Consider the following 25,810-nt stretch of genomic DNA (forward strand, 5'->3'; position numbering starts at 1 on the left):
AGTAATATTTAACCGGAAACAGAAGCAAATTAGCCCGTCTAGCTCAGTTGGTAGAGCGCAAGGCTCTTAACCTTGTGGTCGTGGGTTCGAGCCCCACGGTGGGCGTTTTTGAATTTAGATTCAATTATTTCAGTTTTGGTTAACATGTCTCTCAATTTGTCGTAATTGAAAAGCTGTTTATAACGTATTAATTCCGTATGATCAATTTTCATTGTGATGATGCTATGCAAAACAGAGATTGCTTCGTGTAAATTAACTTGTTAATTTGAAACAGGAGGTTTTAGGTGTTATTATTATTATTATTAGTCTACGTGTACTTAGTAGTTATCAGGTTGCATGTTTTGGACTAAAAAACTTATAAAATTTTTATTCTCAAATCTGTAGAATATATCTAGTAGAAAGATAAATTTTAAATTCTAAATCTTATAAATTAAATCTTATCATATAAATTATATGAACGAAATGCTTTACACACTACCTTAATAATATATTAACTGATCAACAAATTATGCAAGGAGTTATATAAATTGCATGGCATTATAATATATAAGATGTGAGGGTCTTGCCAAAAATTTAAAAAAATAAAGAACCTTAAGACCCGTTTGGATAATGAGACAAGATGAAATGAGTTGAGATGATTTGTGAATAGTAGTGAGATTATTAGTTAAAATTAAATGTCAGATGATATAAGATTTCATCTCATCTCTATATCCAAACGAGCCGTTAATTAACCTCATCATATGAAGTTAATTGGGACAGACAAATCTAAAGAAAGAATTGTACTCCAGAAGATCACAAGAACCCATTTTTCTCCCCGATTATGAGATTCAGTCATTTCTTATCATTGCCCTTTGAATTCTATATATATAAGTTCCACCTACATATCTACTACAACATTTTATGTTATACAAGAAAAGGCTCGATTAATTTGGTAAGATTAATATATTTGTCCAACTCCACCATTTTTTTTACTCTCCATCCGGATGAATTTGTATATGGCAATTATAGATATTAGCAAACGCTAGCTGTTATTTTATTTTTTTGGGTTCTAAGCAGCAGGATAAGGAATAACCCAAATTAGCTCATAACTTACAATCATTCAAAAGTTCAAACTTAAGACTCACGCACTGGTCACCACCCAATGTACTTGATCTTGTTAGGACAAACATTAAAAGCCTATAATATAAACACTCACCCTTTACCATATTCCATATGATTTATATTAATTAATGATCTATACATGAGAGTTGAGGAAGTGCACAAATCCTTGTAAATATCAAAGATCACTAAATATATAATTGGCTTTAACTGCAAAACCCTGCATTCTAGAGAATTAAAATCCACAATCAATGAAAACTTCTAATTATATATATAAATTTTTGTGCCGTGCATGCATGAAAATATATATTTCCTATTTGTATAGTTTGTTATTCCTGTAAATGCAACTGTACATGACTTCCTTTAAAGCTGATTTATTTAAGCTACCCCAGAATGACAGAGATGAGCAAGATTCCTGTGAAAAAAAAAAAAAAAAAGGTGGGTGGAATGGGGCCATCTCGTGGCATGATTAAGACCACGACAGAGGTGGGAACAAGAAAAAGAACAGTTTTACTTTTCCCTCACTTTTGTAGACCATAATTCCTGGGGTGGAGAAGCTGGCCCTTCACCTCACTCCATTTTCTGCTTTTTCCATCATGCCAAACAGCCTTTTCCCTCACAATTCTGATGACCATTATAATCATTATCATCGCATCCATCCATGCATCACACATCATTGCATGCATCATCCATTACAGAGCTTAAGGTATTTGAGGTCACATATTTACTAGAAAGTATTTTTTTTAACCTTTCGAGAAACTTGGCTTTATATAATGAGTAATTAAATTAGTAACACCAGGGCACGTGTTCTAAACCAATTACCGGGATGCATGTGGAGCTTCGACGTTTGAGTTCACGGGCTATACATCTCAGCACAAGTTACAAGAGAGCAGTAGTACTGCCGGAGGGAGGGAGATTTGGATGGACCTGAAATTGTGAGATACCAGCAGTGCAAAGATTTCTTTCATGTATTCATATGCAATTGGACTCATGTTCAGTTTTTACTGTTAACATCGTCATCAAATAGTAAACATGATATCTCTCACGCTTATAAAACAGTAAACTAATTAAGCACTTGATCAATATTGCCAAGGGGTTTATCATGATGATGTTATGTTGTTGATACAAACATGATAGATTAACACTTACGTCTATGGCAACTGGACGGATTGAATCTAGTGCACCAAGATCCCGGATATTGGAAAGTGTTCGAGTAAATAACCACACATTAGTACTCAAGTTGCTTTTGGGTTTTGATATATATAGCCATGTGTTATTGTTTGTTAGAGAAAAATGGAAGAATATTGAAAAATAGAATATTTGATGATCAAGCAGAAATTAACCCAGAGGAAATATGCTAATCATGAATAATCATTGATTTTCTCCAAAGAAAGGGTCAGAAAAATAACTATATATTTATACGACTGTAATTCAAGAAAAGAATATATAATAGAGTCCACGCCTGGATCTGTCACTTACCTCCACTTCAGACTCAGAACAGGTCAGTAACATGTGCCACACTGCAAATAAACAGATATATTAAAATACAAGAGACTAGTTAATTCGCTAGAATAGATCAAAGTAGCATTTATTCATACTAAAATGCAGTTTCTTTGATCTTAAAGAGAAAAATAAGAAGTGCAATGAAGCTATTACAAGATCTCTAATAAATGAACCAATCCCCCGTCATAATCATAGTAAGAAAAATTCCAAAAGAAGTCAACCAGATTTTAGGAAAAAAAAAAGAGGCTACAATAATATGACGCAGATGATGATGTTGTTGATGATAAAGACGTGGAGAAGAAGAAGATGATGACGACGACGACGATGATGATGGATTTAGAAAAATTTAAAAAAAAAGAAATTTGCCTAGTGAACCATGGCCACAGGAGGCGCATAGCTAATGCTTCTTTGGTTGGGCATGGCGAGCATGGCAGTGTGGTCAAGAAAATCCTTGAGCGCAACCACAGACTGTAATATCGTCCTTAGATCATCGGCGCATGAGAACCCGAAGCAGCCCACTTGCCGAACCGCATACACATAAAACGTAATGCAACCTTTTCTGAACTTAAACCTAGCCATCTCGCACCCGGTCAAGCCCCTGATAAGCCTCTTGTTCACTTGTCCGAGCGGTATCTCCGATGGCCAAACACGGTCTGTAGCCGTCTTCATGATCTCCGATTCGAAGACGAATAGAAGTACTTTGGATTTCTTCGTGCCGAGGCCTAGTGTGAGGGTGTGCCAGGCATGGTGTGCCAAGATCGTGAAGTTTGTGGGCAAGAAAGCAGTGGTTGAAGGAAAAGGGAGTTTATTGTTGTTGTTGTTGGGTTTGGGGTTAGTTGGTGGAAAAGAAAGGAGCTGTAGAAGTTCAAGAGGCCTAGCCCGCCGGATCGTGAACGATTTCACGATGAACTGGCCGCCGAACCGGAGACCCTTTACGTCGGAGCTCGGCTTGAAAGAGAAATCTGAGTTTGGTTTAGTGGTTTGGTCATTTGGGTGCTGGTGCTTTTGCTTCTTGTTCTTGTTCTTTTCTTTTTGTTCCATGGTCTATCTGTTGAGCGGGGGTTTTGGTGGTGGGTTTTGTTTGTGTATTAGAACAAACCAATCTAAAGCTTTTGATGGAATACAAATGTAGGGGTTTTTCTTTTTCTTTCTTCTTTTGAGAGAGAAAGAGAGAGAGAGATGTAGAAACAGGGGTACTACGTAATTGACAACCACTTCACATAATATTGATTTTCTTTTTCATTTTCTATTCCTTTTTTTATTAAGTTTATCTAGCTTGTCATGTTGTCAAAATGTATATGGTTCTTATTAGCGACATACTATTTTAAAAGTGGGCGTAGCTAGGTTGGAGTTCTTGAGTACATTCCCTTTTTCTTCGAGAAAAAATCATTCTTTTCGTTTTTATTTTTTATTAGTAGTTCCTTTATCGGTCAATCAGTTTATGCATCACCCTTGTCCTTGCACCTGATCAACCTCCTCCCCACCCCCCCAAAACCAAAAAAGGACAAAAAAATGCAAAAACACGCATTCACCATGGATGTGTCGGGTGTTGCATTGCTACAGAGTTTTGTTTGATCACAACCATCCACAGAGTTGATCATTGGACATCGCAGAGATTTTGCAATATGTTCAAAGTGACTTGTGTTTGGTTACACCCAACTCATTTCCAAGGCCAATGGCAGATCAAACTATTCAAAGCTGATACAGAACAAAGTAAATAAGCATTACATGTGCAGTTAGATGATTTTGAACTCGAAAATGATGATTGCCCTCTCAATATGGCATAATGCACACTAAGTGAGGATTTGGGACCACATTATGGTATCCCATATATAGGAAATTGATTTAATCAAGAAGTATCCTGTTTCCCGCAATCATAATTAAGGCCATTTTTTAAAGTCCTTGCATTGGACGGCATACTCCAATGCAATATTTCAGTCACCTAGATTGAACCCATTTGCGTACGTATAGCAACATCATGTATATATAGATATTTTCTTACAAGGTCAAAGTAACGACTAAGCATGCCAATTAAGAAGAAAAAATATAGGATTTAGAGTACCGTACGTATAATATCATGCTTTGATCTGTACGTCTTAATGAATGGTTGGGATTGGCCCCATTCATGTACTCGTAACAGGCCATTTGGTGGAAGATGTTTAGAATAAGATGTTTAAAAAATAAATGTAACCTACAAAGAGAGGAACAGGCAACAAGAAGTGGTTGCCTTTGGTACTTCTTTCTCATGAAACAGAGGGGAGAGATAAGGCTGGCTTACCTCATTCGATGGACAACCCAAAAGTCTTCTCATCACAGTTGTTTCCTTCCAAAGGCACCATTGCCTTTAATGATTCCATGCGCAAGAAGTTTCAGAGGTCCTGAGAAGACCAACCAAAAGCAATCATTCTACCAAGAGGGGCCACTTCGATGGGCCTATCGAGCATAAAATTTCTGGCTAGCCAGTTTTTTTCCCCTCGTGAAATACTTTGCTTTTATTTATTATTATTATTTTTTTATATTAAAGATCGAGAGAATTTCGTTACACAAGTTGAACAAATAATTAGAGATAAAATAAGAAAGAGAATATATATATATATATATATATATATATATATAGTCGCAAAGTGAATTCTCAGATTCCAATTATATAATTATGTTCTTGCAACATGTCCAACGTATATATATGCACTTGATGATGATCAAGGGTTTTCTTTTTTCTTTTAAGTTTTACCATTAATATTGCTTTCAAAAACTGTACGTGAGATTGTTCAGACCTAAATCTTATGAAAGTTTGTCGGTTATAGCATGCAATTGATGAGAGGTACATAATTAGTTGGCTAATATTAAGGGATCCAGCGACGTTTGCTCGGGTTCATTGAGAAGCCTAGCTATCATCATGCAGCTTGAGTAGTACTAAGCTTATGTCTAAATCTAGTTAATTCACACCAAAGCTGCCAATAGTCATCAATTATATATAAAACGATCGAGAAAAAATAAGTGGTATTCTTGCAGAAATATACAGCCAATAATCGTGTGAATATAATTAATTTGGTGATGAACAAGATCACCGTTTTTTTTTTTAATTAGAAATAAAAAATATTGTGGCAATCTGAGTCTGTCAGCGCACTAATTACGTGTCTGCAATTGCATTAATTAAGAAAATGCTATATGTCCCGGTGTGTGTGTGATGATTCCGACAATTTTTTTTCAAGAGAAATACCTTCATTCATTCATCACATTCATCAAAATAAATTTACATTTATGACTAGTTACATGAAGCGATATCTCCATGTTAACAATCTGAAACTCCACCAATATACTATTAGATTAGTCTAAATTTTATTATTGCTTATACTCTTTAGAGACAAATATCCAAGAAATAATATTCTGCCTAAACAGAGATTCAACCTCACATTTCATAAAAATATAGGATTCGAACCTATATGGGTAAACTGTTCAAGAAACAAACTCATTTTTTATTAGAAAAATAATTTACACACAACACTTTATACAACTATATTTTAAATAAGGGATATTTTTATAAAATATCTTATAAAAGTAATATAATTTTACAAAAATATCTTCATTTTATAACATTGTTGTGCAATGTGTTGTGTGTATATCATACAACAAGAAAAACAATAACAAAAAATGATGGATTACAGTTTAAATCAACGACGGTAAACTTTGACGGCATATGAAGGTAACAAGTTTATCTCTTTTCAGCCACAAAAGTCAGAGCTAAAAGATTTGATGGTGACGATTCCGATGGTCCTGTACATATGACGAGAAGAGCTGCCGGTGATCCCATAATGTTTATAAAGAAAATTGAAGGGAATTAAAAAAAATACATAAAAAAATAAAAACAAAAATGAATGCACTGATTGGGATGAATTTTCGATAATTGTAGTGCTACCAATAGAGCACTGACAATGGCTTATGCATCTTCATATTTACATAATATCTCTTAAAATTGGTCTACATTGAATTATGCTTCTTCAATATTTTACATAGGTATGAATAGTATTTCTTCAAATTTAAAGAAATGTTATTCACTCTCCAAACATTATTTTACTGTTTTTCTCTCCTACGGCCTACCCTTTTATCTCTCTCTCAACAATAACTCAAACAAAGAAATCAAAGAGAACCGAACGGAATTGATAATTACTTATTTAAAGCATATCAAGAAAAAATAATTTTAGGAAAAAAAATAAAATAAAAACTAATAATATTTTATTTTTATTTAGTTCAAAGATGCATAATTAGGGTACGTTTGAATCTCAAATCAATCTTAACTCATCATTACAACTTTTTTAACTTCCAATACAAAATATAATAAACAATTCAACTTTTTCAAATATCAAAATAATAATAATATTAAAAAATAATATTATAACAATATTTTATCATTTCAACTCAGTTTAACATCTAAACGCAATCTTAATGTAGGAGTTTTTTTTAATATATAAAATTAATTTTTAAAAGATATGATTTTATATATATTCCTTATATCTTAAAAGCGGCTATACACAGATGAACAAAAATGAATAATCTTTTTTTTACATTTTCTAAACCGCTTATGCCCCTGTGTGACTATAATTACGATTGTGCCCTCTTGTGTTCTGCTTTCCGATTTCTTTCATAGCATTTCCCCGCACTTTGCCAAATCCAAAATGTCTCTCTTTTGGTTTGGGGAGAGAGAAAGAGAGAGGGAGTTGCTGATCATGCGTGGGGGAAGGGGAGGAGCTATGGGTGACTGGAAGAGCATGGGGTATTCGCTGAAGGAATGAGAGTTCAGTGGTGGTGGTGTGGTGGCGTGGGGACGGCGTACGTCGGCGGAATGGTGGAAAAACCGTATGAGACCCATTCGAGAGAGGAGGTTGCGGGGAGACGAGGGCTGCCGTGGGGGTTTCAACAATGGCTTGGGTCCATAGGAGTGGTTGCCGAAAGAAGAGGAGCTCGGTCGTGGTGGTGCGGTGGTGTGGGGACGGCGTACAGTGGCGCTATGGTGGAGAAATCATGTGAGACCCATTCCCTAGAGGAACCCAGAAATTCTGAAAAAAAACTCTCCTCCTTCATCTTATCTACTTTCAATTTTCTCTATAATTTATATTGTGCATGATGGTGTGAATCTTTTTTATGCAAGCATGTGGAGGCTAAGTTGTATGTGGGTTTCTTGACGATCTTGGGAATGGGCTCTGTTTGTAGGAGGCGGTGCTTGCAGTGAGTGAGAGACAGACGAGAGAGAGGGATTTGTTATTGCAATGAAGACAATCTTGGTTCCTGGGCTTTCTTCCTTCTTTGTGTTGGCCTATTTGAGCTCAATTTCAGCTTTACCTTGCAATGGACCCTATTCTGATTCTTTCAAGTCCATTATAGGTCTGCCCTCTCAACTCTCTACAATTGACATATGTTTAGGTTGAAGTAATTCTTCTCGTTTTTTTATTTTTCTTCCCTGATCGGCGTATTGGGTATGATCTTAAGTGTTGTTTTGTTTCTTGTTTGGTTGTTGTGAAAATTGAGGAAAACGGAACGAAAAGAAAATTTCAGATATTACTATCACTTAATTATTTTTAACTTCTTCTTGGATCCAATAAATCATAAGTTTTTTTCTTTTTAATGTCTTCCTTTATTTTCTCAGCAACTAAATGAGACGTTCAGACGTACGTTTTCCTTTCTTGTATGAAATTTATAATATCTAGACATTGAATACATGAAAAGGTTCGCAATTTCCATAGGAGTTTTTGTAGCTTTACATGTAGACTGCTACTTTGGAGCAATTGACTCAGAATTTTACAATTATGTTGTTTTTCGTTTCCTAACTATAATGTGTTTTTCTCTATTAATACATATTCTTTTGCACTCCAATAAAGTTGATTCAAAATTTTCTATTCTACAACCAAGACCATGTTTTGGTTTCGCTAATTTTAAATTTCATTTTACCACTTTTCATTTTTTATTTTCTTCGGTTGCATTGCTTCAATTTATGCAATGAAGTACTGTCATCATCACATAGATTTTTCATATTTGTTTTCACCTGTTAAGTGTAAAAATTGAGTCCATAAAAGATTATCCATATACCACTTATTTTACTTATGATTACGTTTTTTTTTTTTTTACACAGCATTTTTATATTTTACAAAATAACTTATTTTTCATTCAACCGGCTAAATGTGCCTCGCACATTGCCCCACTGCTACTATATATATGAATATGTATATATATGGTACAGGCTCTTAGAACTGCTGGGACGAATATTGTAGGCGGGGCCCGGGCCCCCCAAAATTTCAGGGAAAAAAAAGAAAAATTATGTTAAAAACTACATAAAAGTTGGCTCCCAAAAAAATTGTCAGCTGTACGTTTTGCCCCAAATTCGATAAAGCGAAATCACATCGTGCAACATTACAATTAGTTTGATCAACCTTATTTTTCAGATCTAGATTGGCCTATAATTTTTTATTTACGTTGGATATTAAAAACTACCGAAAAGGCCAATGATTATTATGGACTGGTTGATAAATTGAATCTACTTATTTTAACACTTCAATTTTATTAACTTGGCTTTCAAGCTGATTAAATCTGGACGTGATCTGCATCAATCTATAGCTATAATAAGCCATGATATTTTGACTAGAGGTGCAAAACGACAATAATTTAACAAACTTCATTGATTAGAGTTCTTAATTAAAGTAGATGGGCGAAACAAGTTTGATAGGCACGTTAATTAGGTTTGCATGATTTATCATGATCTGATCTGCACTTGTCGCGAAATCATGAGTTACTTTATTTCCAAGTTAATTTCCAGCTTGATCATGAGCAAGTATACGTAGCCATCACCACTATTTATAAGAATGTTTGAAACTTCCTATTTCTGGACTACTGGAACATTCATGCAAGGAATTATTATTCCCGCCGTGAACTATAATAATTTATTATATATACTAGTGTGTTTATATATATATATATATATATATATATATGGGATTTTCTGCTTGGTCGATCTTCTTCTATTAATTAATATATAAATGTACTGTATGTATTGGAGTACTAGTCCCACCCAATTAGTTTTTAATACAAATTAAATTAGCAATATTCAGTCATATTTTATATATATATATAATATGATAACCGGATTATTTAATAAGTATCACAAGTTTGGGCAACAGACACTATATATATATATATATATATATATATATATATATATATATAGAAGGCTCTCATGTGTACGGTTATATATATCTTTCATGCACAATGCAATGTTACAGCTAAATATCCAACAACAGAACAAATAAATAATTGAATGTCATTAGTTTCTCCGGTCAAGTATATATACATATAATATATATATATATATATATATATATGTATGTATGTCATTAGCGACGAGCTCCCATGCAGTCAGCCTTACATGATCCGCATCCTGATCCTTTTTCAATTCTTATGCAACGTATTTACATGTGCCATGGCCTGAACAATATCAACAAAAATAATATATATTAAAGTTTTGCTTATAACATTTTCAGTCATGCATGCATGCTTATAATGTGACATATTTTAAATGATTATTAATTTAATTAAGGAGTAATATTAAATTAGACTTGTGAAATCAATTCAAATGTATTACATCAATAGGTGTGATCGATTGTGATATTAAAACAATTAGAGAAATAATAATTTTTATAATAAATTTTGTCATTTTTAGACCCTATGGTTGTGACACATTAATTTTAAGAAGCTATCAATTCAGTTTATAGACAGTTATTAATAAGATGCATTTTAAGTGAATGCACGCTAGCTATATATTAAACATATCATTTCAATTAAAACCGTTACTATATATTATCTAATCATTAATCACTAATGTTTGTTTTGAATTCTTAAATGATGATTGATAATTTACTATACCCGATTTCTTTTAATTAGAAATTAGGAAAAAGAACAAGCATATAAGTAGGCTTACTTGGGTCAATGGAGGTGAGGACTGCAGTGTGGGAGAAATCACAGTTGTAAGGATGGCGACCAGACTTCTGATAGAAAGCATTCATGACGAAGGATGCGTGGGACCTAACATCGTTGGGTTGGAAGCAGGCTCCCCCAGCTTGTATGGGCCTGCAATCCACCCCTGAGCTGCATACGTAGTCTATGTTTGACTGTAACGCTGCATTGCTTGCATCTCTTTTCGGCACGCACCACCTCTTAATTCCTACGGGTGCTCGTCTATTACCACGACGAGGCTGCATGCATGTTACCGGATATAATTACGATCGATCGTAAATGAAACGACATTATTTACAATTTTACACTACCAAAACAACGAGATCTGCTCAGCTCATGCGGTAAAATTAAAGCTCGGGAACAGAAAAGTCTGAAAGAACTAAAAAGGAAGCCAACTTCATTTCCTCAAGAAATTAAAAAAGTTATTCTTGTTCTTTTCTTTCCTTTACGAGACAAATTAAACAAGTAGTGAATTATCATACCTGCGGCTGCGGCTGCGGCCGGTTGCGCATAATCCCAATGTCATAAATGGGAGTGAAATCTGGCCTGAACAACCCCCAGTTCCTCTCAGCGGTCGGACCGGGCTTAAGGTTTTCGTCGAACATGGAGAACAAGTAGGTCTCAAACCTTCGGTTGGGCATCAACGGCGTACCCCTGCGTGAGCTGACATGCCTAACTAAGTGCCCGTTAAACAACGCCGCATGCGTCGTGCTACAAGCCTCGTAGCCGTCGCAATTGGTGGGCCAACCTGTCTCTCCCACTACCAAGTTCACGTCCCCGAAACCAAGGGCCTTCGTGGCTGAGTGGATGGCGTCCATCATGCCGTCGAACATGTTGGTGTAGGTAATGCCGGTGTTCTTGTCGTGGATGCCAGGGTTGCGCTTGAAGAGGGCGTAGTTCGCCATCTTCGGGGAGTAGGCGAAGTAGGGGTAGGGGTTGACCATGAAGGGTGCCCCGGTTTCACGTAGAAACTTGAGCATGGGCGCGAATACGAGCCGGTCGTAGCCTCGCCTGAACCTGCCAGCACTCGGCGGCTCGGAGATTGAAAGTATTCCAAGAGAGTGAGCAGATGTGACCTGGTATCAAATGGAGAAGACAATACTTCGATATTAGAGCTTTGATCGCTCAAAAGTCGCACAAAACATATATATGTACGTAGTGATCAGTTTCTATAATCTTATGATCAAATCAAGCCTTCAAACCTTAATTGTCTTAATTCCGGCGAGAACAAGGGCCTGGTGGAGAGTCCTCATTGTGGGGACGAGGTGGCTGATGAGGTTCTTGTCGGCGGTGGCCATGATTTCATTGCCAACAGCTATATAATTTATCCGTGTCCTTGGGTGGAACGGGGTGATGTGTGTCGCCACCCACTGGCGGGCGTTGGCAAGGTTGGCGAGGGCGGGGATCTCCCCGTTGCCAACAGTCACGCTGACAGAGATGCCAGTGTTGGCAAAGGCCCTGAGGATGTCGGGGTTAGTGTCGAAGATTTTGACGCGGTCAATGATGGTCTGGGTCTTGAGGAAGTTGGCCACTTGGGCTGGTGGGGGAAGGTTGTTTCCTAGAGTTCCATAATTTATGCCGATGGAGTATGCGGTGGTGGAGAGGTGGAGGATCAGGAGGAGAGGGAGCATGGGGTGAAAGATGGCCATGCTTTGCGGGCGGGGAGCCTTGGAGATAAAACAAGGGCAGCAAGATATAGATTTGTGTTGTACATTTATATGTAGTGTGGCAAGGGTAGAAAGGAGATCGAGGCCCGAGGGTGACAACGATTGCGTTAGCGTACAAGGCGCTTGGATAGCGATTCCAAGTCGGGCTCCAGCTAACAAGAGTCGTATGCTTAATTAAGACTTGCGTTTAACACCAAGTCTTCTGGTGTATGAACCTAATAATTACTCTTTTTTAGAGAAAGTTGAAGTTTATGCGCGGATCACGTACACGGTACACGGATAAGACAGGTGTGATCGCTCGGTGTTTTAGCGCATCAAGCGGTTTCTAAATTTGCGGATGGCAGCCTGCAGATGCCACATTTAGAGAGCCTGCCAGGTACATAGGTGATATGTCAAGAGGCATATATGGGTTATTGAGTTTGGGCTCTGTTAAACTGAGTTTCTTCGTTTTTTTTGTTTTAACCAGAATGGGTTAATGGTTTCGTTTGGACTTTGTTTCTTGTTTGTTAGTCGAAGACTCAAATTAGGCTATCGAGCCCAGGCTTGCACATGCAACGGTGAATGAGATTTTGGGATGCGTCCAACTTGCAACATTGAAATAGTTGTGTTTTGAACAGCCGTTTGATCCTCTAAGAGTCAGAATGGTCTCACACTTGGGGTGAAAGTCGATTGGGATGAGCCGAACATGCTGCTTAAAGTCTCCTTTATACTCTCAGAGTGACTCTAGACGAAGTATTTTCAAACAAACAGTTTCCATTCATTTCCTCTTATCTTTGTAGATCAATCAGGAAATTGAAGCGTATGTGTATTGATACTCATTATGTAACACCCCGGTCCCGGATGGATCGTAGAGTTACTTCCTGTCACTTAAACTCACATTTTAACAATATATTTATAGACTCCAAATTCTTAATGTTATATAAAAATTATTGTTTCAAACCAACTACCTTAATATAATCAATCTCTCAAAATACCAAGTCACAACAAAATTCGCCAATACTCATAGAAACCTTCTATGCTTAATCCACTATACTTAAATCATTTCATCAATGCTCCATAATCTTGATTATCACCTGCAATATTTAAATTTTCTGAAAAATATTGTGAAGATAAAAGGCGAGTTATCAACAATTCAGTAAGCAAAGAACATATATTAGTATGTAAATATGAACATTTACAAAGTTCAGAATGCAGAACAAAATATTTACTTTTAGAATGCATAATCAAAACATTTGCTTTCAAAATGCAAAATGCAAAATATGTTATCAAAATATCAGAGCGAAACTTTTCAGAAGCATTCTTATTCAAAAATCTTTTGGCATATATAATCTGAGACACCATATTCATATAATATCATAATATCACATCGGGACATAAATCATCTTCATATAATATCATAATATCATAATACCCACGACATGGCCGTATATCACTATTATACCCACGCAGAGCCGTATACCACAATTATACCCGTGACAGAGCTGTATACCACTATTATACTCGTGACAAGGTCATATACCACTATTATACCCTTGGCAGGGCCTTAACAGAACATATCTGAAACTTGATCAAAACTAGATCATAATTAGATACTGAATCAGAACATCAAGCCAAAGGTTTTCAGATGCAACATCAAATCAAACAGAGTACAAAAAAAAATTCAGATCATTCTAGAACTTTCAAAAATAGAATCAGAGCATCTTCATAATCCCCCAACAAAAAATTTGCTCATCTCTACACCAGTCTTAACAAAAATACTTTCGCTTTATACATATTTCATGATTATGTAGAACACATGTCTGAAGTTATTTCAGGTTTCTTTTCAAAACAAACATGCATATTTTTAAAATCAACCTCAATTATTTTTTTTAATACAAAGTCTAGCATAGAAATCCTACTTATTGAACTTTTTACTTCTCTAAATTTTTTCCACGACTGTGTCAAACGAATATTAATCGTCACCTATAAAATAGACACGTAACTTACTTAAATCCATAATTAAACACACATTTTGATATTGAAGCCTAAAATAACATATATTTTCTAAAATCTAAAATTCTCGTAACCCTAAAATATTACTACTTCCCAAATTAATTGATATCCACTTAATTTCTCTGCTTACTAAACTCTAAATTATTTATGTAAAATAAAGAGCATGACTAACATTTACTCAATTAAGACTAAACCCATGTAAAATACATTTTCAGTTTAATATTTACTTAACAGAATTATAACAAAATCTATTAAAGTAAACAACAAAATTTCGTTTAACAAAAATAGACTTGATCAGATTTAAAACGTTTAAATAGGATTAAAGACTTACTATTTACTACTGAAATTCAATTGTAAACAGAAAATTTAATACCGACTAATATAATTTAAATCCTTAAATATTTTCTATTAAACAAACCTTTAGGCTAATATAAAGTAAGACCAAGCCCACTAAAAATAACAAAATAGTTTTCTGTCGTCAAACTTAAGCCCGTCTTAAAATCAAGCCCAACAAAAAACAAGTTCAAACACATTATGATTTGGCTCATAAATCAAAGGTATAATTGTAATATCATCTTAAATCAAAATTTTCTATTATATGCGTAAGAAATTTTACGGGATAACTTAAAAGATATCACTTTCATTTTACAAGAAAAACAGGCAGCATTGTACGTGGGTAGAGGGGCGGCAAGGCTTGTCGAGAAAGAAAGGGTCATGCAACAGAGTAGTGAGCTGGGTGGAGGTTAAAAGTGGTCAACGAGGTGGCATGGCACTGTGAGAGTGAGAGAGAGAGAGAGAGAGAGCAATGTGGGGGGAAGAGATTACCGAGAGAGTTGAGGCTATGCTCGAGGTGCTCAGCAATGGGGACTCACTGTGCAGCAGCGACCAAACGTGGCAGCTTCCACCGTCGGCTGAGATGTGGAGGCTTGCAACCTCTGTGGGTACGGTGGGGGAGCCAGTACTCTATTTTCGGGTGGTTAGAAAAGATGAGTGTTGGGGTGCATGTCGTGAGTGGAGGCTTGCAGCTTGGTGTTGGGCGATGTTAGGGTGACGTGGGTCTGCAGTGGTGTAATGTAGAGGCAACGGTGACACTGGGCTTGAGTTTGGACAGAGGGGTTCGAGTAGTTTTTCGACATGCTTGGCTCTTGGTGATGGTGGTTTGCTCCACTTGTGAGTTCGAGGCTAGGCTACGATGGTTAACGTTTGGTATTGGGTGAAGGTGGTTTGGCAATACTGGGGTGGAGTGAGGTGGTGGTGTGAGGAGGTGCAGTCTCACACTGTGGCTTCATCATTGTAATAAAGGACACAGTGAGGCTGCTATGTTGGTTGTTCTTATGGTAGAGGCTAGGGTTCTATGGTAGCAGTGAACCACTGGGCAGAAGCTTGTTTCCTACACTGGTAGTGATTGGTTGTGGAAGGTTAAATTGATAGTGGTAGTTTTCAAAACGACTTGTACGTGGGAAAGATATTATATAGAGAAGGAAACTAAATGAATTTTAGATGTGCGGCAACATTAGTTGAGGAGATTTTTACATGTGCGTGAGATGGATATATATAAAGACAGTCGGAAACCTTAGAGAAGAGGAGGAAGAAATGTGCATAGAATTGTTGAGTAGTTGGGCTAGGCTTTTAGAATAAAATTTCAGGCAACTTTTTAATTATTTAGAGCTCACTTGATCCAGAAATATTAAATGGACTTTAACTTAATTACCAGCTCAATAAAAATTCAAATTCCATCGTAAATAAAAATAAATATTTAACGTGTCTTGGCCTGGACTTGATGTTGAGCCCGAGTGATACACATTATAGGTGGTACTTGTTGAAAATTGAGTTTCTTTTTTAGAAGTTTTCAATTTTTTTTTTTTAAAAGCCTATGCACAAGATTTATACGACCTAGACTTATATAAATAATTTCGTATAGATTTATATGACCTAATTGAGTTGCAGTGTACACAGCAACTGGCTAGATTTGCAGGCCAGTTTGGATTTTAAATCTATTTTAATTCATCTCAATTCATCTTATCTAATTATTATAATTTTCTTAAATTTCAATACAAAATATAATAAACAATTCAACTTTTTAAAATCTCAAAATAATAATAATATTAAAAAATAATATTCTAAAAATTATTTATTCAACTTTTATCTTAACTCAACTCAGTTCAATATTCAAACGCAGCCATACGACATTACTAGGTTTGGGTATTAAAGTATTATTAACGTTCTTCACTACTATTCATTACTTTATTATTATTACCTACTTTTATTACTATTCATTACTTTTCACTTACTTTTTACAACTATTTAATATTCTATTATTACTTTTTCACTATTATTTATACTAATATGAGCCAGAATTTGAGTTTTTTTTTTTTTTTTTTAAGTCATGAGCTCATCCGGAACGCAGAGTTTTAACCGGTGTGATCTGCAAATGTCTCAACATATACAGTGTCAAAATTAAGGTTACTGCACCAATGTATAACTTTCCAGAGGAACAATAAGTACGAAGGTTCCGAACAGTCACTGCAACAAAATCCCCACGTGGCTGATACGCAAGGTTATAAGTTGCGATTACCGAGGACGACAGAGCTAGAAAGCTGTGCAAATTTGTATTATATCCAGATTTCAAACTCCACGAGCCTTTTTGTTTACGTGCATGGTTTTCAAGCTGAATGTTGGAATTTTCCCAGCTCCATCTGCACAGGTATTTCGTCAAGCGTTGAGTATTATAAGAACGAAGAAAAACTCGTTGCAAATAACTTCATGAAGAAAAAAAGTGTCGTAAGAATTAATACACCATCTACTGACCTACTGCTCTCGGGATTATATCTGGTCATCGCCCTTGGTCGGAGTCCTCTCTCTCTCAAATTCCTCATATATATTCAAGTACTAAAATATTGCGGAGATACGTAAGGTACGTCCGGTATACAATAAACAGCTACTGGTATCAGATTCAGATACAGAATCCGATAATCTAAGCGAGCATAGGAATTCTCATGTGTCATTGAAGCAAACTAAAAGGGAAAGAGAGTGATTTCAAAAAAAAAAAAAAAGATCCAGGTGTAGAGATGCTAAAATTCCTCTCCAGATCGAATCATGATATGAAGTAGTGAAGCACGGTATAATATTGTTTTGTAATTAATGCAGATTCAGTGGTCGAGCATGCAAAAAGGTATATATGAACGTACAATATATATATTATATATGAAACAAGTTCCAATCCCACAAGAACTCATCCTGGGATTTCAGATATTAATCCTTTCAGCACATGGCAGGGATTAGCGAAATCCATGCAGAAGATGTAGGGCAGCCACTGCATTATCTAACCCATGTTCTTGTAAACAAGTGGGAAGAGTGGAGGATTGGTAAAGAAGAGGAAAGCAGCAAGCCATTGTCAAGTATATATTATATATTAATCCCAAGAAAGCCGAGGAAATCATCTGAGGCGTACTTGCACTTGTCATGTTCAGCTGGCTAGCTAGCTAAGCTCTGGCTATATATGCATAATCTGACCCAGCAGGTTACCATGCATGCTTTTCATGTTGATCATCAAGTTTATAATATCCCACCACCATCTTAATAATCATTTGCAAACAGTTTTTCATATATAATCATGTACATGTGGATGGTTGCAATAAATATATATATATATATATATATATATATATATATATATATTACCTATTTGGTTTCGTGTTTTGTATTTTGAAGATTGTTGATATATGGAAGTTTTTCTTAGTTTGTCCAAATCGAACAAATAGATCATCGGCCTGTGTAATTTGCCCGACCATATTACAGGCCGAGGGAGGTTGACAATATAGATGCCGACTGGCGGAAATCATCAGTCAACGCGGTTCAATCGGAGCCTCAAATTAAGATCAGTATGTTCCTCGGTCTGATTTTTCAAGACCAATTTATGGCGGCATATATTAGAACCAAAACCTTCAATCACAGGCCGGAGCTTCAAAGAATTATACTTTTTTTTTTTGATAAATAGCTTCAGAAGAATTATACTTTGGCATCGAATATTGGATACCGACGTTCTTATCTCCTGTTATATTCTCAAAGATCACTCAAATATAAACATTTTTTAATTTCAATTCTTCAAATTTTTCATCTAATCATTACACAGTACTCATTACAACTTTCTCAAATTTTTAAATAAAATACAAAAAATAATTCAATTTTTTCAAATCTCAAAACAAAAATAATATTAAAAAGTTATATTGTAACAATATATATATATATTTTTTTTAATTTTATAATATTTTTATTCAACATTTTTTCTCTTATTTTTCAAAATTCAATAAAACATATTAACTCAAACAATTTCACTACTAATCACAAATTACCATTTCACTAATATAGACACCATTTCACAACTATATATCAACAAAAATCAATTTAAATTTCAAATTACGAATTCTTTTTTAATGAATATTGTCAAATATTGGAGTGCTCCCTAACATAACCCATTGAAATAACACATGACCCCCTAGAAAACTTTCGACAGTTCATTATTTTATGCCGTTCTTCCATTATACAATTGTACGTACTGAGAGATGTTGCTAATCACAATTTACTTCCTAGTGTTCTCTTTGTCTGTTTAGATCTCAAAGAGTGACCTTAAATAACTGAAGAAGAATATATAAATCCATGAGCTGTATTTTCAACATCTTATCTCTACATTTAATGCCGTTATAATAACACAACCCAAATAGCTAGCATATTTAAATTTTCATGAATATTATTGACTCAAAAAAAAAAAAATTACGGATGTGACGGCAGATCCACATGCGGTAATGTGACCATTTAATGAAAGACTAGGTAAGAAGACCGAAAAAGAAATGTGACCAAAACCAAATAAATATTAACCGAGTCAGCTGTAGAAAGTGTTATAAACTTATAAGCATCAGATGCGCCTACTATATTATTCAATTATATATGAAAATTTATATCATTCACGCAATCATTTGAACATTGGGAAAGAAATATAATACAAGTACTTACTAGAGATTCTGAGGAGAAAAGATATAGCACAAAAGGGAACAATATATGGTAAACAAAATTCCCTAGGCCCACAAAAAATAAGAGGCAAGGAATACATTGATTTTTTTTTTTTTTTAAAAGGCAAATACAAGAGCAGCATGCACCGTGTTCAAGCCACATACCACCCAATTCGGCTGTTGGCTGTTGCTGATGTTAAGAGAGAACCCGCACCGCTTCCAAAACTCCTATAACCTTGGATTTGCATCATAATCGGGAAAAATTAATTAATATCTCCGCCAGGATATATATGGCTTATTCCTGCTATCATTTAATGACTGTGAAACCCGCCCTTCGTCCAGGTTGCAGGCCAGCATTTATTTAGTACTATTAGGGGAGAAAGAAATGCAAATAGAAAGCCGCCATAAAATTTTCCTCTTGAAAGGAACTCTCATCTCCAAGGCCAGACTCTGTACATCTCAAGCAGTCCTAAAGATAGTGCCTCCGCCGCTGATCCGCCTTCCGCCTCCGGTTATTATCACTCTTTATGGGCTTCAACAGTCGCTCCACTTCCATTTCAGATTGAAGCAAAGACTGCAGCCTCTTCAAGTGTTCACTGCACTGCTTATGGTCAACAAAATTATTCCTGCCATTATTCTGTTCATCCTGTCTCTGGTATGGCGACTGCCACTTAGCCAGCAGATATGCGAGGGATCTCCATGGAGGAAGCGGCATTGAGTTCTGCTTGAGAGAAGATCTGGCAGCTTCAACCATAATTTGAAGAAACTGTTCCATCCTGGTCAAGGAGCCCACATAAATGACTGGAAGAGAATTCAATATTCTATCATATGATTCAACAGCTCTAGCTATCTCAAAGTGACTTCGGAAATCAATATCAATGATCAAACGCTCAGAGGTTCCACTGCTGTTGTAGTTTACCACATCAATGTATTCATGATCCCCTGCCATATTATTAACACACAGAGAAAACATCAAAGATGGTACTAATCATTGACACAAGTACTCTCATGATTATATGCCACTGAAAGACAGTCTGTACCAATATTGGAACCTTCAAGACCATTCATATAACACAAGAGGGCAATAACTGTACAAGCATATGATCCCGCTTTAATTTTTCTAGATATGGCGAATTAAAAATGATTCTGTAAAGGAAAAAAAATGATATTTGCAATTCTAAAGTATGCAAATCTCACATATTTCATTTGAAAAAACTGTATAAATATGAGACTTATATGAAAAAATTAATTTTTAAACGGTGGACTCCATCCTTTTTCAAATGAAGTGTGCACAGACTTGCAGCCTTGCACACCATCAGACTGTACCTAGCATTACCAAAAAAAATATGAATTGCATAACAAAAGCTGTGATCTACAAATGGATGCAATTTTTTATTTCAGAAAATAGATTCCAACTCCAACTTGCATGAATGTAGGTGGCGTGTGACCGAAATATGGTTGTACAAACTCCAGAAGGTAAAATCCCGATCATATGCAATTAAAACAAAAACGATTCCTTTCCTTTCCCTCTACATCTTTTAAATAAAATTATTTATTTTCTTTTGATTAAGAGAATCCTTTTGTGCAGAGGCAAGATTTGTGGTTTAAAAGTTCAATAAAGCATACCTCCAGGGACCTTGCCACTACCCTGCCATTTAGTTGCACATACAGCAGCATCGTAACCAGAACGTCTCAGGAGCTTAACCAGGAAAAACCTGATGCAGCTGGCATTGCATGCACCCGACTTGATGAAATGAAGGTCGGTCTCATTGATGGATAATATAAGAGAGTTAACCACCGATAGCAAGTCGCTCTCATACTGAGCCACTGAGATTTTGCAAAACTGTGGTATGACAGATAATCAGCAAAATACTAGCAGTTTCAGACTGATAACAGTTGCTAATTCTTTTCAAAAGAAAAAAAAAACAACAGAAGTAGGTTGAGTTATATATTCAAAACACAATGGAGTGGACCTATTTACGAGAAAATCATAAGTGAAAAACAGTACTACACCTGGTCCTTCATAGAAAAGAACCACAGATTGAGCAGGTATGAACTATCAATATGTCGCAATAAACAAACGACACTTCTAAAACTAAAAGAAGGCCCGAGAGTCATAACTAACAAAACAACAACCTTAAGGATCCATACATATTAAAAGCACGTCCCCAAATTAAAACTCAACTTTAGTTAGATATAAATCAATCATTTGCCAAGTGCTTGTGTTTGGCAAGTGAGAGTATCTCAAGTACTCTCACTATTATTCTTTATTTTATTATTATTTTTTACCTATTTTTTTACTATTCATTACTTTTTACCTACTTTTTATTACTATTTAATATTTTTTATTATTTTTTTATTATTTTTTCAATACTATTCACAAACATTCTCGTTGCTTTTCAGATATTCTCGCTGCCTAAACCTTAGAGGACATCATGATGGGAAAGGAAAAAAAATGTTCCAAAACAGATGAAAACAGCCGTAAAAAAGCATTTCATTACAAAAAATTCCTTGCACTTAGTAAGAACCAAAAAAAACATCAAGGATCAAAATGTTGAAAACTGAATGATGATAGCTTGAAATATAATCGCAATAAATATTGACTGACTCTGACAAACAACTTTGTGGGATGCCTTTTTCTTTCTATTTCTTTTTTAAATCTTAATTAAGTAATCATAATAGCAATCGCCTTCCCATCACTGAATTAGCAAAATGTCCTAGTTCGAAGGACGGACCCTAAGTTCAAAGAAACTATCAATTATCAAAGCCTTGCGTCATATATGCATGTTTAGCCAATTCTGAAAACTCAATATGAGCAGAATTTCCTGTAATTAATTACTCGGGATTTCGACTATCCTTTTCACATATCAATGAAAGTCCCATGTAAATAAAAATAACAAAATTTGGGTAACTTAAAGTCTTTAACAGGTTAGGCAAATGAAATTTTATTCAGAAGATTACCGGAATCTTCTCGGCGAGGTGGGCGAGATCGGGTAAAGCGGAGTCGCTGTCACTGCTACACCGAGATTCTGCCCCACCACTCCCATTCTCCAAGAAATCGCTAACCATGAGAGCCAAATCGTGCTCGCTCTCGTGGCTGAGAGCTCCTCCGATCTGGCCCACACCTCCACCACCGCCCATCATCAACCAATCCCCGGTTGCCACGCACACCCGGCAGTCCATGCCAGCACCGGCCACGGAGTCGTTTCGATCGAGCCCAGCCGCCCTCCTTCACTACCGCCCGATCAAAATTACAACGACTCATCTTCCCCCTCGCGATACGTGATGACTGCCATCATCCCCGACGCTAGAACATGCGGTACACCGAATAATTTCCCGAAGCCCTAGGTTGAAGAAGCTCTATAATTCAGGAAAAAAAAACATACAGAAATAGAGACCAATAGAAATCGTATACTTTGCTTGTATTCAGAATAGAAACGTTTTCGCTTTATATGTATTGTGGCGTTGAATCTATATTCGATTCCGTTTTCCAATATTAATCGAAAAAGGGAGAATTGGTGCGATAAGAGGGAAAAAGAAAAAACGCGTCTCTCGGTGGCTGCTGCTGCTGCTGCGTCTTCTGCAGAAACCCAAAAAGGATGGAAAATGGAAGACGAAAGAAAACAACTGGAATTGGAATTCATATAATGAAAGTGGGAAGCGAACGAAATGTCGGAACTACCCTTTGGCATGGACCACGCAAAGTGCCTCCGGACTGGACTGTGGCTTATCCGAAAATTCAGACGAAATGGATAAGGAAAATGTGTAGCATATGCATTATTTGTTATTCCTATTTTACGTCATATTCTAAAAATACCTGATAATTATCGTAGTAGATAAAGAGGACGGATAATGAACATGGACGGGAAATAGATGGATATTCGTCTTTGTACCTAAAATATGCTTTCTGGATTTTTGTTTTCCAAAACTAAAATACTCTCTTATCTCTTCCCATTGCTTTTTTGGGAACATTTTTTTCCGGGTTTAGGAAATTGTTGCCACAAACTTAAAACAAAAGCTCTTTCGCTTTCTTACTCAACTATATTAATATATTTAATTACTACAATGATAAGGACTTTACTATTTATAAGCCACGCACTAAAATTTTTTTATTTTTAAATTTTTTTTAGTTTTATTATTTTTAAAATAATTAAATTTTTCTACTCATCGTCCATATATCACATATTTTGTAAGAGAAAAAAATAACAAAAAGAGTAGTGTGTGGTGTGTGAGGTTTATGAATAGAATTTTTCTTTAGTAAATAGTAGTAAAAAAATAATAATAGAATATTGAAAAAAATAATAATAAAATAATAAATTATAGTGAATTATTCTGATAATATCTCAGTAGGCTAGTTTGGATTGTGAGATGGGATATAATAAGATGAGATGGTTTTAAATGAGTTGAATAAAGTATTGTTAGAATATTATTTTTTAATATTATTATTGTTTTGAGATTTGAAAAAGTTGAATTGTTTATTATATTTTATATAGAAATTTGATAAAGTTGTAATGATAAGATGGAATGAGATGAGATGGGTTGAGAGTATTTCTGATTTAAACGGGGCCTGAATTTTTAAAAATATATCATAATGACTTTAAGCAATGGGTTAATTACATTTTACCCCCTTAAATTTTTACTCAATTCATAATATGCTCCCGAAATTAATAATTGCATCAAAGTGAACCTGCTTACTTTCAAAAATTATCAATCCCTCTTCCCATCTACCAGCAGTGTCAAATATAACGGAAAGTGTCTCCACGTGCTGCTCCTGTGCATAACATTAACTGCAAAAGATGTAATTTTTATCTAATTTATTATCATTGACCATATAAAATATAAAATAATATATGCTATCAATTAATAATAAATCATAAATCATGTGATAATTTATGTCATTTTATGTAAACAGTTAATACATCATACATGAATAACCATATATAAAATTATTTGATACCTAAGTTACAAACAGATATGAATAATCTATGTACACAATGAAATTATTTGATATTCATTAACCATATATAAAATGTATGATATTATTAATAATTATGCATACTAAAGAGTAAAGTCTAAGTTAGTAAGTAGTAATTATCAACATCATAAATATAGTTATAGTAAAATATATTTTTAATGAGTTAGTTGCATAATCCATATTAATAATTCACTTAATTTTAATTTAGTAATTTAAATAATTTTTTATTAATTTATTTGAAAAATAAAAGATGAAAAAAATAATAAAATAATTAGGTCAGAACGGATTAGACCGGACCGACATCGGTCTGAAGAAAATGATAGATAGTTACTACTTACTAATTTAGACTTTACTCTTTAATATGCATAATTATTAATAATATCATACATTTTATATATGGTTAATGAATATCAAATAATTTAATTGTGTACATAAATTATTCATATTTGTTTGCAATTTAGGTATCAAATAATTCTATATATGGTTATTCATGTATGATTTATTATTAATTGATGGCATATATTATTTTATATTTTATATGGTTAATGATAATTGATGACATATATTATTTTATATTTTATATGGTCAATGATAATAAATTAGATGAAAATTATATATTTACAACAAATGTTATGCATGTAAGCAACACATGGAAACATTTTCCATAACATTTGACGTTGTTGGTAGACGGAATGAGTGAATTGATAAGTTTTGAAGTAAGCAGGTCCACTTTAATGCAATTATTAATTTCGAAAGTACATTGTAAATTGAGTAAAAATTTAAAAAAATAAAATATAATTAACCCTTAAACAATCCTGTAAATAAGTGTTTGACCTTTTTCCCTGGCTGGTTAGTTTTTAAATCTCTAAATTAAAGATAAGAAAATACCCCCAAAAAGAAAAACGAAAACTTGTTAATCTAACAAACGAAACAAAAAGGGAAAATGAAGGAAGCAAACCACTATAAGAGTAATGAGGAAAATCGTTGGAGGAAAGCTATGAATAGAAGTCAGAATATTAGGAAAAAAAAAAAAAAGATTATTTACATTTCTTTCGGTGATGTCTTTTACAAACCAATTAATTAATCATTCCATCTAGCAAAAAATAAAAAGTAATTGATTACATATCAAAATTTCGGAAAAGTTCAGCTAAATGATCGAGAAAGATGTTTTTTTTTTCTGAATTTTATTATTTTCAATTATATCAATTAATGTGTAAGATGATTTTTTTTATTAGGTGATGGACTTGTAATTGAACAAATAATAAGAAATAAGGAAAATGCTGCATCCACCGAGGACAAAAGTCATTGATTGATATTTGATTTTATTGTTATTATATTTTTTATTACTTAATTATTAATGAAGTGTTTGTTAATTTTTTATTTTTTTAAAAAATGTATTTAAGAATATTAAAAATATATATATAAATTAAAAAAAAAAAACATTTAACCTTATCGGTGACCACGACTCCAGAAATAATATTGTTAAATAACTATTAATTTAGTTGGCAGATAAGAAAGGAAAAATCTGAGAAGTGGGTAATAAGGCAAATGTCATGTCAGGGGCATAACGT

The 25,810-nt window shown here is 34.6% G+C and overlaps 3 protein-coding genes and 1 non-coding gene across 4 annotated transcripts; 1 reads left to right on the top strand and 3 right to left on the bottom strand.

The window, feature by feature from the left end:
• The first annotated feature begins 32 nt into the window (after positions 1-32).
• Positions 33-105, top strand: TRNAK-CUU. The gene has a single exon. It is a non-coding gene; the product is annotated as a tRNA-Lys (tRNA).
• Positions 106-2,952: 2,847 nt separating this feature from the next.
• Positions 2,953-3,797, bottom strand: LOC121241304. The gene has a single exon (XM_041139018.1). The coding sequence runs from the start codon at positions 3,640-3,642 to the stop codon at positions 2,968-2,970; it is 675 nt and encodes a 224-aa protein (XP_040994952.1). The 5' UTR covers positions 3,643-3,797; the 3' UTR covers positions 2,953-2,967.
• Positions 3,798-9,684: 5,887 nt separating this feature from the next.
• LOC121250231 (glucan endo-1,3-beta-glucosidase-like) lies at positions 9,685-12,299 on the bottom strand. Its single transcript, XM_041149274.1, has 4 exons — positions 11,802-12,299; positions 11,082-11,675; positions 10,565-10,838; positions 9,685-10,071 (listed from the first exon to the last, which is right to left on the bottom strand). The coding sequence occupies exons 1-4, from the start codon at positions 12,246-12,248 to the stop codon at positions 10,043-10,045; spliced, it is 1,344 nt and encodes a 447-aa protein (XP_041005208.1). The 5' UTR covers positions 12,249-12,299; the 3' UTR covers positions 9,685-10,042.
• Positions 12,300-19,196: 6,897 nt separating this feature from the next.
• Positions 19,197-22,902, bottom strand: LOC121265878. The gene is made up of 3 exons (XM_041169549.1): positions 22,226-22,902; positions 20,891-21,107; positions 19,197-20,206 (listed from the first exon to the last, which is right to left on the bottom strand). The coding sequence occupies exons 1-3, from the start codon at positions 22,445-22,447 to the stop codon at positions 19,734-19,736; spliced, it is 912 nt and encodes a 303-aa protein (XP_041025483.1). The 5' UTR covers positions 22,448-22,902; the 3' UTR covers positions 19,197-19,733.
• Positions 22,903-25,810: the final 2,908 nt, after the last annotated feature.

This window comes from Juglans microcarpa x Juglans regia, chromosome 1D, assembly GCF_004785595.1.
Source record: "Juglans microcarpa x Juglans regia isolate MS1-56 chromosome 1D, Jm3101_v1.0, whole genome shotgun sequence".
NCBI lineage: Eukaryota > Viridiplantae > Streptophyta > Magnoliopsida > Fagales > Juglandaceae > Juglans > Juglans microcarpa x Juglans regia.